Source organism: Teleopsis dalmanni, chromosome 2 (genome assembly GCF_002237135.1).
Source record: "Teleopsis dalmanni isolate 2A chromosome 2, ASM223713v2, whole genome shotgun sequence".
NCBI classification, from domain to species: Eukaryota; Metazoa; Arthropoda; class Insecta; order Diptera; family Diopsidae; genus Teleopsis; species Teleopsis dalmanni.
The window spans coordinates 240,663,100-240,679,123 of NC_051847.1; the positions used below are offsets into that span (position 1 = coordinate 240,663,100).

The 16,024-nt window shown below is 29.0% G+C and overlaps 4 protein-coding genes across 6 annotated transcripts; 2 read left to right on the forward strand and 2 right to left on the reverse strand.

Moving 5' to 3' along the window:
* Window positions 1-997: 997 nt before the first annotated feature.
* On the reverse strand, window positions 998-5,063 carry LOC119680481 (transcriptional adapter 2B-like). Of its 3 annotated transcripts, XM_038093304.1 has the most exons (5): window positions 4,936-5,063; window positions 4,758-4,855; window positions 3,012-3,884; window positions 2,022-2,113; window positions 998-1,939 (listed from the first exon to the last, which is right to left on the reverse strand). In XM_038093304.1, the coding sequence occupies exons 1-5, from the start codon at window positions 4,940-4,942 to the stop codon at window positions 1,165-1,167; spliced, it is 1,845 nt and encodes a 614-aa protein (XP_037949232.1). In that variant the 5' UTR covers window positions 4,943-5,063; the 3' UTR covers window positions 998-1,164. The 3 variants fall into 3 exon arrangements, with proteins under 3 accessions (XP_037949232.1, XP_037949231.1, XP_037949233.1); XM_038093303.1 differs by lacking the exon at window positions 4,936-5,063 and having other exon boundaries at window positions 4,758-4,928; XM_038093305.1 differs by lacking the exon at window positions 4,936-5,063 and having other exon boundaries at window positions 1,270-1,939; window positions 2,022-2,183; window positions 4,758-4,929.
* A 2,382-nt stretch (window positions 5,064-7,445) lies between these two features.
* LOC119685921 (digestive organ expansion factor homolog) lies at window positions 7,446-10,144 on the forward strand. The gene is made up of 2 exons (XM_038100329.1): window positions 7,446-7,702; window positions 7,764-10,144. The coding sequence occupies exon 2, from the start codon at window positions 7,773-7,775 to the stop codon at window positions 10,065-10,067; it is 2,295 nt and encodes a 764-aa protein (XP_037956257.1). The 5' UTR covers window positions 7,446-7,702; window positions 7,764-7,772; the 3' UTR covers window positions 10,068-10,144.
* Window positions 10,145-10,184: 40 nt separating this feature from the next.
* On the forward strand, window positions 10,185-12,393 carry LOC119677121 (vesicle transport v-SNARE 13-like). Its single transcript, XM_038088388.1, has 2 exons — window positions 10,185-10,413; window positions 12,181-12,393. Exons 1-2 carry the CDS (start codon window positions 10,255-10,257, stop codon window positions 12,391-12,393), a joined length of 372 nt encoding a protein of 123 aa, XP_037944316.1. The 5' UTR covers window positions 10,185-10,254.
* A 205-nt stretch (window positions 12,394-12,598) lies between these two features.
* On the reverse strand, window positions 12,599-15,105 carry LOC119685923 (WD repeat-containing protein 37-like). The gene is made up of 5 exons (XM_038100331.1): window positions 14,767-15,105; window positions 14,176-14,713; window positions 13,702-14,076; window positions 13,389-13,635; window positions 12,599-13,328 (listed from the first exon to the last, which is right to left on the reverse strand). The coding sequence occupies exons 1-5, from the start codon at window positions 14,903-14,905 to the stop codon at window positions 13,203-13,205; spliced, it is 1,425 nt and encodes a 474-aa protein (XP_037956259.1). The 5' UTR covers window positions 14,906-15,105; the 3' UTR covers window positions 12,599-13,202.
* Between the last annotated feature and the right edge of the window lie 919 nt (window positions 15,106-16,024).

Below are 16,024 nucleotides of genomic sequence, written 5' to 3' on the forward strand. Positions count from 1 at the left end.
CTATCAATAGCCTATATTACATGATATTATTGAATGTAGAAATCAAGAAAAAAAGTGCTATATATATTTCTTAATGATATATAATTCATTAATATATATATGAAATATATTATTCATAGGTAATAGAAAAAAGTGCTGTTTCACGAAAACAATATCCTATCTCACAAGCCGGTGAAGACGATCTTTAAATTGTATGATTTATGCTGCGAATTGCTTCCTCACCCAACATACTCTCCAGATCTGTTTCACATCGACTACTGACGTTTTACAGAAATCAAAAAGACATTCGACTCAAGTGAAAAAGTGTTTACTAAAATTGAGTGTAAAGACATAACGTTCTACAAAAAATGTAACCAAAAGTTAGAGAAGCATTGGAATGAATGCATAAGTTTTCAAGGAAATATTTCGACGAACAAATTTAAATTTCTCAAAGACCGGGCTTTAGCATTCAAAATATATTTTTAAAGCTTGAAAATAGTGAGAATATAAAGTTTTTAAGTATTCTGAAGAAGAGAACAAATAATGTATATATTTTAGATATTAACAATTTATTAAATATTAATATTTTATTTGTTTATATATATATTGATATACATATTTATTTAAACTTTATTAATATTATATATTTTGTATTTTTATATTTCTAAAATCAAGCAAAGCAATTCAATTCAATTTATTATTTATATGACTAAATACAATGTCTTCATATTATTCCAACATAAACTTGATACAAGTGTCTTTTAAATTATTCGCCGAAATTTTACTAATCTTAATTTTTAATAAATGAATATATATATATATATATATGCATAAATTTTAAAAAGCATAATTTAAAATAAAATAGTTTTTTTATGGGAAAGTCCAAATGTGAATTTATAATTATAATCTTTTTTTTATTTCAGGCATATTTTCATTATTATTTTGTTATTATTGATTAAATCTAAAATAAATATATAATTATTATTGTTACAATTAAATATATGAAATTGATTTTCGTTTGTCGTTTAATTAATAATTGTAACTAGCAACTGTTACAAAGACTTAACTTGTTTTTTATTTTTTCTTAAATTTAATAGATTTTAACAACCTTTTCGATAATAAACCAATTTAATTTAGTGTATTCTGAGTTCCTATCTTAACTTAAGTTTAATACCTTCTGTTCAGTTACTGACTTAACCAACCAACTTTTATAAAATATCTGCGCAGAGAATTTTCAACAAGCGATAGATTAGAAGAAACTGGTGCACCACTTAAAAATAATGTCTTAAGAGATAGATATCTGGTCGGAGGTAGATTAAATAGTTTACATAATTGCTTTTCATTGGTTGTTAGCAAATCTGCACCGAGCGGTTCTTTAAGTGTCTTTAGTTCATCTAATTGTGAGCGTAGAATGTTACTAACTGATACTGGCGCGTTTGTAATCATAGCAGGAGCTTGTTTAACAACATTTAAATTTGGCTTCAATTGAGTATTATTATTTATTATCTTTTTTAATTGCTGTATTTGTTGCATTTGTTGAATTTGCTGCATTTGTTTTATGTGTTGACTTTGATGCATTTGTTGCAGTTGTGTTATTTGTTTTATGTGCTGTTGAAGTTTTAGTTGTAACTGTTGCTTGTTTGCTATTGCTTGGCTTACGATTGCAACGTGATTTTGTTGATGAACCTTTTTTGTGACTAGTAACTGCTTTAGGGGTGTTGTGTGTGCCGTGACTGTTCGTAGTTGCTGTATTAGTTGTTGTTTGCGTTTGTTTAGGTTCGCTGCTTTTATCATTGCCTTCGATTGTATCGCCGACGTCTTCATAGGAGTCGACGATCCCCGATAGCTACCCAAAAAGTTTTTGCTGTGCAATAATGCGGCGGAGGAGATCTGGACGCCTGTGCGGGGCATGCTTTTTGGTACGATGAAATTTGAGTTTACGTTTCCTTTTACCTGGTCGCTATAAAAATATAAAGAAATATATTATTATAAGTATATGGATTTAAAAAGTAAAGTTATCTGTATATGTTTGGAATACTTACGCCTTTTTGTTGTTGCTGTTGTTGTTGCACGGAAGAGATAGTACGGAAGAGCCTTGCTGCTGAGGATTTCCAGTGTTGAGTGTGATGTTGTCCTACAGTTAAACATTGTCTATAGCAACCATTCAATCGATTTCCGTTTGGTATTCCAATAATGCACGGAAGCTGAATATCGCGAAATTGAAAAGACAAAAAAATTTTGATAAATATTTCACAATTATAATTTATTTCATACGCGATATTCAAGCTTTCGTGCAATATCAGGGTAACAAGCAAAAATATTACGTCTCATACGTAACATACAAAACAAATATAAAATCCTTATAGATTCATATTTTCATATTTATAAGGATAAAATATTGTTTTAAAGTGAATAAATATCATTGCATAGAGCTCACAAAAGCTAATATTAAAAGATACTATATTATTTTTTTATTAATTAAGTAAGATTTTTATATTCTCTCAATATGTTATTACGAATCTTACATATCTCGTATGCATAATCACAGTTATAATTCCTTTGAATAATAATAATTGCTTGAAGTAAATAAATTTAAATGCAATAACAATTCTTATGGTTAATAAATCATTTTTAAAAAACTACTTTATTAAAAATTAAATTGATTTATATCGAAAAGTTAACATATATTAGTGTTATAATTAACCAGTGTAAATGTCATTTAAAAATGCGAATATCAATATTAGTACAGACTTATTTTTATTTCTTTGAAATACAACTTTAACTTTAACTTCTTAAATTAATAAACGTTTGACGTTTTAAAACTACAATTTATTTATTGGCTCTCTATTTGGGCTAAGGCAATTGTTTTTTTATGACTAGAATGCAATGTAAGTTTTTATGTTTTATCACTGGCATAAAAAAACAGATTCATAATTGCATTTGTAGCTTGATACAAGGTACATTTCAAATATTTTCCTAAATATTTTGAGGATTTATTATTTACAAAGGTAACTTAAAATTATGTAACTCACAGTTTTTGCATGACCTGAAGGACCAGCGGGGCGGCGTGAGGTAACAGCAACATGTTGCTCAAAATGGCGACAATCTTCAATCTTTGTGAGTCCATTGTAACGATAACGAAATAATTCGGACAAGCGTATACGTAATTCTTTTTCCCTCTCGAGTGAGGCTAACAAGCGATCATACTCGTTGCACGTATAAAATTGTGCAAAAACTCTAAAGCGATCCCGAAAATCTTTTTGTTCTCTCGTCAGCCTTGGGTGGAGTGCATAATTACGATTACGAAAAAAGTTTGTCACCAATTGATAGTCTCGTACAAGACGTTTGCGTCTTACACGTTCACGTCGTCTACGTGTATACATATCAACATGTGCCAATTTTAAGAGATAATCTGCTTCGCTATCATCAGAACTTAAGGATATTGAAGAGATAAGTTGTTCAGCAGCAGGGTCATATTCACGTTCAAAACTATCTCGATTTGGCATATAGCCCAACTGAGCTGCTTCCTCATTTGATATATCAAGTGGAGGAATGCGTTGTACAGTTGTTTCGCCCAATGGACCCGTATCGTCAGTTGTATGATCAACAAGTTTTGGACGTTGTGCCTGTGCTGGTATCCATGTATGACGTCCCATAGTGCCTTTTACAAATTTATTTGCATACTCTTCCTTCGAATCTTCGGGCGATTTCGTTTCAATATGTTTGCTAACATCTTCCCAATTGCCGTAACCATACTTTTCGACAGCATCTAGTAATCGAATTTCTTCTCGAGCTGTCCAAGCACCTTTTCCTCGATATACAGACAACACAGCTGTTCCTGTGTCCATGAACTGATATGCATGATTATTTTGGTGAGTACCTATTTCAGCACCCGTTGCGAAACACTATTTATTGCATTTTATAAAAAATAAATTTTTATATAATTTATTATTACATTAGAAATTTCTTATTAATATTACTAATATTAATATGATAATAAATAATTGCTTAAATTATAATAATGTTCGTATTGGTGACGACCTCAATGTTTATATTTTAAATTTTTTGCCGGGCTTTAGGTCGTGGTTTTAAAATTTATATTTTTATATAATAACTTGTATTGTATAAAAAACAAAGTTTGTTAAAGCCCGGCAAAAAATTTCAAACTTAAATTATAATATATTTTAAAAATTTTTGTTCAAAATATAATAGTGTTATTTAATTTACTAGTTTCTATTAATAAGTTAAAAATTAAAAACAAGTTTTGTTTGTTTTGTTGTTTAAACAACAATAATAATCAATAGTTCATTATTGACTTTTTAGATTTAAAATATTTACTGTTATCACTATAAACATAAACATAAATATATATATATACATATATCATATATATATGTAGAGAAAAAAATTAAAGTAAACTTTTTTGTTGTTAAAAAAATATTTGATTAATTGTTTATTCGAAAATATATTCCATTATTACTATTATTATAAATGCATATATATATATATCTCGAAGTAATATTAAAAATAACTTGTTATTAAAAAAAATGTTTGCAATTATTGACTTTTATATTGATTATTATTATATACATATACATATGTATGTATAATAATTAAAGACTATATTTATTTGTTGTTAAATAAAAAAATAAGAATTTAGAATCATCGATTTTTTGTTTATTCGAAAATTTTACCATTTTCGAAGATCACAATTTTTCGGAGAACAAGCAAAAAAGATAATTTATTCTAAAGAGAAAAAATTAAAAAATATGATTCACCTGTAAACACAAATCAAAATTTTCACATTCAGCGCAGTGAACCCGAATCCCATTAATATCATCTTGGCAATTTGTGCAACTATATTTTGTGAAAAGATCTGAAATTTTATTCATATTAGTTAAACACTTATAACCTAAGAACACGGCTAGCAAATAATATCGCAAAAATTTTACGCACCCGCCATATTGGCTTTTTTGTTTAACAGAGTCGTTATATTTGTAGAGTTGCTATGTTTCAGAATTTCGAAATTTCTATATCACACATTTACTTTGAAAGTATGTCATTTAATATAAAAAAGTAATATAAATTGGTTAATCTGTGATAAAAAAAATTCTATTGTTTATTAAACATGTTTAACATGTAAACAGTACAAATTAAATGTTCTTCTTTTTAATCTATAAATACACAAAAAAAAAGTTATTTTTATGAATACTATAAATACGTTCGTTTTGATGAAATTATATAAAATAATTTTTGTTTTTTCAATTATTTAACAATATATATAATTTTTTTATACATATTTCATTCTATGCGATCTATGTTATTTATAACAATAATATTTGTTTCACATGAGAGTTTTATTTGTAATTTTAGCTGATATTTCAAATTATTCTTGATTTCGACAGCAAATCAAATTCAAATCAGGTAGATTTGTATGAGTATTTTAACAGCTGAAAATAGAATTGATTTGTAATTATTACAAAATCAAGTTAATTTAAGGTACAGTATTGTACGGTGCAAACTTGTGTTATTGTGAATACTTTTGAGGAATGCATGAAATCTTCATACAAAATGAAACAGAACTGTTACTATTCATATATGTATATGTATATATATATATATATATATATATATATATATATATATCATATGTGCAATGTATATATTTTGTGAAAATACTTAAAAAGTGTGAACGTGTGATAAATCTGACAAACAAATTACAATGAATAATATGTTCATTAACATACGCAACAAAAGCAATAAATTAAGATTTGGAGTGTGTCAAGTTTTCAGCAAAGCAAACTGGATCAATAAAATCACTACAATTAAAACTTTAAAATAAAACTAAAGTGGGTTTATTCAGAATTTAATACGATGGAAAAATTAATATTAATAATCTCTTTTCTTTTGAAAAATCTTTTAATTATTAATATAAAATATTTTGAGAGTATTTTTGCAAACAATAAAACAAATTGCTTTAATTTGATATTTCAGAGTTCTTCAGAGTTGTAAAGAAACAACATTAAGTCTGTTTGGAACAAATTAGCATCATTTAAAATATGTTAAATGCTTTTTTTGACTCATGTTTTTTGTTGTGTTGTGTAAATATCACTACGTTTACGCGAGCCTTAAAAGTTGTTTTAAGGCTCTTAAAATTGATTTTAAGATCGCGTAAACACCCTAAATTGAATTTTGCTTAAAAGCACTTTTAGCTTACTAAATGTAGTTTAACATCACTTTTAGTAAGAAATGTCACTTTTAAGCTTTGCGTAAACACCTTAAAAGCAGTTTAAGATTTGAATTATCAGCTGTTAACAGTAAATAGGTACAAATAATTTGAATTTTATTACAAATAACACTAACCAAATAACTAAAAATATGGAGAAAAGGGAAATGAAAAGAAAAAATTGGATGAGAGAGGAGAAAAAATGTTTAATTAAAATATTTGCAGAAAAACAAATAATTAAATAGTTAGACGGCAAAAAATATAGAAAAAGCCTAATTGCATCCCAGAATCTAAATTAATTAAACTTGTTTATTTTTTATTCTCTATTTGAAAATCTTAACTTTACCGTAATGATGACTTTATATTTAAAACATTTTAGTTTAGTTTAAGTTAAGTTTATTATTTTCAATTATTTAAATTTGTCATTAAGCTCAAATTGTTATAAATAAAAAAGTATAAATTAATTAATTTAAAATTGGTTTTTTCTACATTATTTTTTTAATTGCTTCTATGTAGAAGTGAAAATTTTCTCGCCAAGTACGTGCATATATGATCTCGCATAAGATGTCCGGAGATGTCGTCATAGAACTACAGAACTTCAACATCCCACCATTCCGAACTTCTCTTCCTTTTGCTAAAAGTTCTTATACGTGGTGGAAGCTAAAAACAAAAATGCATTCTAAATATTTTATGAAAAACTTTATAAAAACACTTACATTCCTTAAAGCCTCATTAGCGGAACTTATTGCCATTTTATTAAAGAGCTGCAATCGCATTTCTCGTAATTTTGTAAATTTTTTACGAGATGTTTTAAAAATCTGCATTGTTGCTTCATTATTATTTTCTACAATTTTGGTTATAATATTTCTTTTTCGCAATAAAAGTAAAACAATTTGTAGTTTTACTCTATTCATTTTAAAAATGTTTAAAATCAACATTTCTGTTTACTGTTAAACAGCTGATTGATTAACAGCTACCTTAAAAGTGCTTTTAATTTTTGTGCGTAAACGCTCTAAGAACAAATTTTAAAATCAATTTTAAAACTGATTTTAAGACTCGCGTAAACGTAGTGTATGTTAATTAATTTGAAAAAAAAATTAATTAATATAAATAAAAGAAAACAAAATAATTATTAGAAGGGCAGTGGTAAACATTTTTATTTTAAATATTTAAATTAATTTGTATATTTATGTATTTGAATTTATTAATAATGAAATACTCATATAATTTAAACGGAGATTGCAATTTTGAAACATCTTTCCAGTGAACACTCATAAAAGATTGATTTTTGAATTTAGCTGCACTGAAACTTGAGACTTAAGATTTTAATAGCATTGTTGTTGCTTCAAATGTTTTCTTTCGTAAGTTGTGAGTATTTCTTTGCTACCCTGAAAGAAAAAATTACGACTTCTGTTATACTGTTAAAACATTCTATTCAATATGTGTTGCACATACATATATAGCCATATATTTTCTTAGAAGCGAAGCAAATACTAGGTTTGTTTTATTGTGAATAGTTTTATAATAAAAAGAAGGAAGAACATGTCATTTTATGCAGGTTAAAGAAATGGCACCACGTTCAAAACAAAAAAATCCGAATAAGTGGAAAAAATCAAAGAATTATAAAAAACAACCAACAAATAAAATTAAAAATGGTATTGTTGATAAGAAACGAAAAAACTATAAGTTTATACAGCGAGGAAAAGAAATGGAGGAGTTTCATCGTAAACAAAAGGTATATGAAGACAAATATGCAAATATGCCTTCCTCAACAATGTACAACGACTTAGCTTTACAAGATTTAGGCAGCACTGATGAAGAGGATGAAGATCATTTTGAAGCACTTGTAACTGCTGTTTCAAATACAGACACTAAGAATAATGTGTTAAGTGACGATGACACTGAAAGCGATGACAATGAGAGCTCTGAAATGGATAGTAAATCTGAGGATTCTGATTTAAGTGAAGCTGAAAGTGATAAACACGAAGATGAGAAGGTTCCAGAAGATATTGATGAATTCGATACTGATGAAAGTGAAGATGAAGACGATGATGATAACGAAAAAGAAATTCATGAAAATAAACAAATTTTTGATGTACTATCAGACCGTCTTGAGTATGAATTGACTGCTGATCATGTGGAAAATTTGTTAGCTACTCCACCGGCATTATATAAACAAAAACTGATGTGGCCTGCAATGAAGAATATCAATTTGGAAGTTCCATACTTTAATAAAGTAGGGCAAGAATCAAATTCAAATGAAGCAATTACTAAAATACAACAATCTTACACTGGTTTGCAAAACAAACTGAAGCGAATAAAAGATGTGGAAACCTTAGATAAAATGTGTGTAAAAACAGTTCTAAGCTCTCATATCAATCTCCCACTTTCGCAATTGCAAACTGAAGTGTTCACAATATTAAATAATTACCAAGACATTTTTTTTCCACATCGATCTCTAGAAAATGGTGACGAGTTAAGACAAGTGTTCTGCTTACATGCGCTTAATCATATGCTAAAAACTCGTTCACGTATTGTACATCATAACGCCAAAATTACTGCTCTTACTCAGGATAAGAAGAAAGCAAAAAGCGGTTATATAGTGCCTGATAGTTACCGTGATCAAGGATTAGTGCGTCCAAAAATACTATTCATTGTACCTTTCCGCGAAACGGCATTTGGCATTGTAAATACTTTAACTACACTTTTACTTGGCGAAACTGGAGATAAAAGCAAGTCAGTTATAAACTACGAAAGGTTTGTTCAGGAATATACGGGTAACACTATAAGCTTTCCCAAAACGAATCCTAAACCTGAAGATTATGTTAAAACCTTTAGTGGCAATACAGATGACAATTTTCGGATTGGGATAACTATTACGAAAAAGTGTTTAAAGCTTTACACCGAATTCTATGCATCAGACATTTTGATTGCATCTCCGCTAGGTCTTCGCATGATTGTAGGTGCTGCAGGCACTCCTGAACGGGATTATGATTTTCTTAACTCAATTGAAATGTTGATAATTGATCAAGCGGAATTAATACTCGCACAAAATTGGGAAAATTTACTGCATGTAATGGAACATATGCATTTACCTTTAAAATCTTTGCATAATACTGATTTTCAACGAGTACGGCCTTGGTGTTTAAATGGATATTCAAATTTTTACCGACAAACAGTGCTACTAACTTCACACGATCTTCCAGAATTTCGTAGCATTTTCAATCATAAATGTACAAACTACCAGGGCAAAATACGCGTAACAAATCCAGTCATTTCTGGCAGTATAAGTAATGTTATAATTAATATTCCACAAATATTTCATCGTGTAGATGTCAACAGTTTGGAAAGTTCATTTGATAAACGATTTGATTATTTTATAAATGAAATATTGCCACGCTATCGGAATCCGTCTCATGCACATTGTATGATATATGTGCCAAGCTACTTCGATTATGTACGTTTGCGCAATTATTTTAAGTCGGAAACGGTATCATTTGTACAAATTTGTGAGTACACCAAGGACGCAAAAATAGCACGTTCCCGTGATATGTTCTACCATAGTGGTGCACACTTCCTACTCTATTCGGAAAGATCGCATTTCTTTCGACGCACTCGTATCAAAGGCATACGTCATCTTATCATGTATCAACCGCCAATATGGCCAAATTTCTACTCCGAAGTAATTAATTTGATGCATAGAAGCAATCAAAACTCTCGTGACGGATTGGAAGGATCCATGAGTATAACTGTGTTATACACAAAATACGATACCCTACAGCTAAATAATATACTCGGCACCGAAAATGCAACAAAACTGATGAAAAGCAATGAAACATCATACGCTTTTTCTGCTGAATGAATTTACTGTTGTTTTTATTTACTTCTGTACTTGTTTTTGTATTTGTTAATAAAATTTTTACATATGATTTTCTATTGTGAATAACGGTCTTTGTGTTTTCTTCGAACAGCTGATTGACATTAAATGAATATTTTTGTGTGCGCATTTATTTTTATACAGTTGATAAAAAAGCATAATTTAGTTTAATATGTCTTATTGGCAAAATGTTCCGGCACAACATGATAATCAGGCAATACAGCAACAAGAACAGTTGATTGAAAACACATACGATGTTTTGGAAAGAACAAGCGCCAGCCTTCAGCGTTCCAATCAATTTGCTATAGAGTCAGAGGAATTGGGCACTGAGGTTTGTAATGAACTTAAATTAATATTATGACATTAATTGAAATATATTTGTGAGGAGTTTCATAATTAAATTAATGAATGAACGATTTTCTACAAACCATATACTTTACTAGAATTGGTGTCAAGATTTAAAGAGCCAATTAATTTATTCCGAATTGAATTTATTTAGAAATGCTGTTTAGAATATTGTTTTATTTAGAAAAAAATTAGCTTTATTCTTGCTTTTATATTAAATATAGTATAATAAAAAAATATTATATTATATATAGTGTTTTTGTAACCCGCTAGGATCTGCTTGATTTGCCTCTTTGGCAGGCGTTGAAAGGCATTTGAACGTCGTTATTGAAAAGTGGCTGCGGGACATAGACCCGTTCTTAGAACTTATATAGAGTGTAGGTTGTATGTATGTACTGTTTTGTGCGAAGTTGTGATTGTTTCTCCATATACCCGCATGTTTATGCGAAAACTTTACTTTTTTTTTAATTAAGTTGGACGTACGTGTATTGTGAAAGTCCAAATAGAGTGTTTCATTCGACTATGAACACGAGGTGTCCGATGTCAACTGTTCTGATTTAAAACTTTCGCTTTGTCTCATATATCCGTTATGGCATATGATATTATTTGTTTCGAAATTCCTGTATTTTGTTTATATCTTTTCCGTGTTAAGGCCGGTATACCTAGTCAACAAAATAAATAGTCAACCTTATAGGTTCGTTTTTGCATATGATAATATTATTTGTTGTCGAAATTTTTGAATCCTGTTTAAATTAACCTATTTTAAGGCTGGTTTACCTACTCGGCAAGATCCTTATAAGTAGTACAACAATGTTTGTATTTACAATTTGTTATTATCTGTATTAGTTATTCAATTATATATATATAACAAAAATTTATTGTTTCTTTCATACATTAATCTTCTAAGTTTCCGTTACTATTTTGTTGAGTTCTCTTCGACCACACCTCTCTATCCCTTTTCAATTGTTTAACTTCTTCCAACTTCAGCCAGTGACTTACAAGGTGTAACTATTCGATTTTATTTATTTCTTCTATCATTTTCGCAATTCTGCTTTTGACGCTAGTTTTTTATTGACCTTTTGAATCGCTCTTGTATGAATGCCTTATAACAGAACGCCATCTGATGTTTCAGATATATATATATGTAACTATATATGTTACATTGTATACATATTGATCAAAGAATAATAATTATTCCCCTTATTATAAATTTTTAGTGCCTCTGATTTCTTTTAAAAGCTTTTCTATTGATCATCCTATAAGTAAAATTCGTGGAGATTATATTATTTTAATTTTTTATAAAATTATGTTCATTCATGTGTTTATATTATTATTATTATTATTGACATGTTTAAAAATATAAATTCAAGAACTTAGTCTAATCACAAAAGATTTCCAATTATTTCTAACACGCGCTATAGCTCTTAGTTCACTGAAAGATTTGCCCGACTCTCTGTTGATTGTCCTTCTACACGCAGCCTTTGAGCGAGAAGCATGTGCGATTTCACTGAAGGGTTTGCGTAGTGTGTCCCAACCATACATACTTTATTTTTACGATTTATTTATCAATTGGCTTTTTTTCTGTTTTCGTTCATGTACACTAAAAATAAAAAAAGTTTTTAGTAACTTTTATATTTCTCAAATAGACAATTATTTTGGGGACTAAAAACTTTGTGATATTAGCTCTAAATTCTATCATAACTGTGTATATATATTTTGGTATTTTCAACTAAACTAAATTCTTATATTCCAGGTTCTTTCTGAATTAAGTGAACAACGTGAATCTTTACTACGTTCCACGCGTCGTTTACAAAATGCCAATGATGACTTGTCCAAATCACGTGCCATTATTAGGCGTATACGGCGTCAATTTGTTATAAACAAAATTTATCTTATATTAATAATCATTATTGAAATAGCCATTTTAATTGGTTTAATATTGATAAAACTTCATGTTTTCAAATAATTCATAGCAGTCTAGCTCGTTAATGTAAATAAATTTAAAATGTATATTTGTGTATATTTTTAAAAGAATCATATATTCTTTATTTAACTATGTTAAACGTAAATATGTATTTATAGTATTTTATATGAGTGTGTATATTTATATATATATGTGTATATATATATTGAATATTTTATAACTTTATGACAGTTTTTAATAAATAAAATTACTAAAAGTTATTCGATATATAATTTTACCCTTATACTAAATTACGTGTGTGTGAACAAAATTAAACATTGAAACACTAAATTACGAAAAGGAAAAATATTTGGCATTAAAAATATTATAAATTATATTCATAAATTCTCAATTTGGATTTAAGCACCAATAATAAGGTGAAAATATCAATATTGTTGTATATACTCTAAGTGTGATCAAATTTTTTTTATAATTTTTCTTTACCTATTAAAGAGTATTTATTTTACGGTTTTTTAATAACAAATTGTTCATTCCGCTAACAAGGAATTAAATATAATCTGATTTATAAATAATTGTTATTACGACTAAATTACAATAAGTTTTTTGACAAAACCCTGTGGTAATCAAAAAACTTATCTTATTTATCAACAAAATTCTGTTTCAATAAGTGTAACAAATTAACTTTTATAATTAATAAAATATGTTATAAATAATATGTAAGAATTCTTCTAAATGATTCTATGTGTTAACATCAACAAATCTTTTAATACTATTAAAACACCTTATAAATTATTTTTAACGTGATATTCAAGGGGACGATATTTTTCTAATACTTTGTTCAATATCAAATTTTAATTGTCTTTTGGTATTATAATAGACCAGCCATATACGCGCCTGTCAAAACCGCAAGAAAATAGGTCACAATTAAGCAGGGGTTCTTCAGCCCATGCAACGGCTGATACCATGCGTCTATGACCCTAAAAATTTAAAGATTTTATATATATTAATAATTAAACTATTTTTATAAAATTACTTACTTGTCTGCTCGTTCTAGGTAAACGCGCTATACGTTGACCATTTAAATCGAACAACCTTATTTGTCTGTTATCATGTGGGATAGCTATAATGCCACCTGTTGATATCGCCAAACGGTTGACTGAATCATCCGTACGTATAGTAACAAGTGCCGATCTCATATTACGCAACTCCCACACTTTTACTGTTCGATCATCAGAGCCCGAAACAACTTTATCATCTCTTGTAAATACTGTCGAAGTCACACTTCTATTTTTTATAGATAAAAATAAGTTTACATAATTTTCATTTTTTCTTTCTTAAATTTGATATTACTCTGTGTGTCCCTGGAAAACAGAGACAGCTGGTATAGAATCTCTGAAATCCCATAAGCGAAATGTTGAATCTCGTGACGCAGTTACCACTAACCTTTGCGTGGGATGTGAAGAAACATGAGTTAGTTCATGGTCATGTCCTGTAAGTGGTTGCAATGGTTCACGAGTTTCAACGTCCCAAAGTATAGCAGTGCGGTCCCAACTACCGGTAATGATTTGGTCTAAATTAGGTAACCAGTCAGCAGCAACAACGACCGATGTATGACCGCCAGGTCCTGCAAACTCACATACTGGTGTGCGTAATGTATCCAAACGATCTCGATCTTCTACTTGTTCTTCGCTATCGTCCAATTCTTCTTCAGATGAATGTCCTTTCCTTAACAAAACAATGAATCGTTTAAATATCGAATGTAATTAGAATTAATTTATTTAATAGCGTATATACTTCTAAATTTGTTTCATTTAATTTACATACTTTGAAATCTCCCAGTTGACTGCTGCTTGCCAAATATGTGCTGTACCATCTCCACTGCCAGTTAGCACTAAATCTCGATTTTGATGGAATTTAATTGAATTCACTGAACCAGCATGTCCTTGATATTGTAAAAGGCAACGACCACTTTCTATGCTCCAAATACAAGCTGTATGATCAGCTGATGCGGTACCGATTATTGGTTGTCCAACTTTAGCTGCTACATGCCACACTCCATCTTTATGGCCACAAAATTCACGCACTGTTGTGCTGACAACCGATTGATTTGGCTTGAAACTTGATACAATGCGACTTGTTTGCGCTTTAATTTTATGACTCGCCTTTACTTTATTTCCCGTCGCAGTTAATTTTGCTTTGAGACTTTTAGAACCAGTAGCAGATTCAACGTCATCATGGCTAGAAGCAGTAGGAACAATCATCGCCGCTGCTGCACAAGTTCCTCCAACATTAATGCTGGCACCAGAACGTTCACATGAAATATTAGAGTCCTTGTTGGTACAGTTTTCTAATTTGTCCTGCACTATAATAAAATATAGTATAATAAATAACAATTTATTTATATGCGTAACATACAGTTTAAATTTTCAATGTACAGCAGCTCGAACTCTTTCTCAATTTGTGCAAATAGCATATGCAATCGGGAACGAAATGGCACATCCATATCCTCTGCTAAACTTGACAAGCGCCCAGCACGATTTTTGGACGGTTTCATTTTTAATATCAACAATAATTTGCAGTTTAATAATATTAATAATGTATGTATGTGATGCCTCAATTAGAAACAAGGAACATCACTTTCAAAAATTATGATATGAATTAAATTATATATGATATATTTTTATTAATTTAATCACTAGAGTCTTGAATTAATTCAGTTCCAACATAATTAATATAACTGTTTACATATAATCCTTAAATACTCTTCCTTTCTGAAAATAATGTATAAATATTTGCAACAGACAAAAGTGTAAAGTCACAATAGTGTAAAGCTGAAATTTCATTCTGCATAACAGTGGGTATATATGTTTAATGCGTACTGAATAACGTAATGATATATTGTGTATATATATTAGTGCTCTTTACGGTTTGTATTTAACATGCTAAACTTGTACTAATTGATCTGAGTATTGCCAGTGGGCATATATATTTAATGCGTACTGAATAACGTAATGATATATTGTGTATATATATATAAATGCTATTTACGGTTTGTATTTAACATGCTAAACTTGTACTAATTGATCTGAGTATTGCCACAGAACATATAAATTGTTTATTTCGTACTGTCGCATCAGATGTTATAAATTTACTTGGCATCTGCACTGAATAAACTTTGGCAAGATTTTTATATTTGAATGTAAATGAGTATTATTTTCGAATTTTGTTTGTGAACAAAAATTTGTGTCAGTGAAAAACTGAGAGGTATATAAAAATCACCTCTAAAATATAAATAGTGTAGACGCAGGAATATTTTTTCGTGTGGTTTCTAAAGTTTTAGTGAGTTATGCTAATCACAAGATACACGTTAACAATTGTTTTATTGAGCAATGTAACATTAGCATTTTAGCACGAGCTTAACCTGCTAATTAAAAGAAGTAAAGAGGCCTATTGAAATATTCGTTGCCATATTTTCATAAAATAGCAACATTACAAATATTTCTGACATATCTTTCATCATATTTACTAAACACCAATCAAAGGACTCAAATTATTCAAAAAGTTGTTCAGAGTTTTTAATTACTGAAATCGTTTAATTTTAATAACAAGCGAATTTTTTTTATCGTTAATTTTCATTGATTAAATTTAAGCAGCAAACACAGTTGACTGTGAA

What these genes read in the sequence shown, in the direction of transcription:
- LOC119685921 (XM_038100329.1), top strand. Translation starts at nt 7,773, where the DNA reads ATGGCACCACGTTCAAAACAAAAAAATCCGAATAAGTGGAAAAAATCA.
- LOC119685923 (XM_038100331.1), bottom strand. Translation starts at nt 14,905, where the DNA reads ATGAAACCGTCCAAAAATCGTGCTGGGCGCTTGTCAAGTTTAGCAGAG. An exon ending in GTCAACTGGGAGATTTCAAA is followed by an intron (nt 14,077 to 14,175) that starts GTATGTAAATTA and finishes TGTTTTGTTAAG; the next exon opens with GAAAGGACATTCATCTGAAG. An exon ending in TACCTAGAACGAGCAGACAA is followed by an intron (nt 13,329 to 13,388) that starts GTAAGTAATTTT and finishes TTAAATTTTTAG; the next exon opens with GGTCATAGACGCATGGTATC.
- LOC119677121 (XM_038088388.1), top strand. Translation starts at nt 10,255, where the DNA reads ATGTCTTATTGGCAAAATGTTCCGGCACAACATGATAATCAGGCAATA. An exon ending in CAGAGGAATTGGGCACTGAG is followed by an intron (nt 10,414 to 12,180) that starts GTTTGTAATGAA and finishes CTTATATTCCAG; the next exon opens with GTTCTTTCTGAATTAAGTGA.
- LOC119680481 (XM_038093303.1), bottom strand. Translation starts at nt 4,871, where the DNA reads ATGAATAAAATTTCAGATCTTTTCACAAAATATAGTTGCACAAATTGC. An exon ending in ATTTTGATTTGTGTTTACAG is followed by an intron (nt 3,885 to 4,757) that starts GTGAATCATATT and finishes TGCAATAAATAG; the next exon opens with TGTTTCGCAACGGGTGCTGA. An exon ending in AACAGCAACAACAAAAAGGC is followed by an intron (nt 1,940 to 2,021) that starts GTAAGTATTCCA and finishes ATATTTTTATAG; the next exon opens with CGACCAGGTAAAAGGAAACG.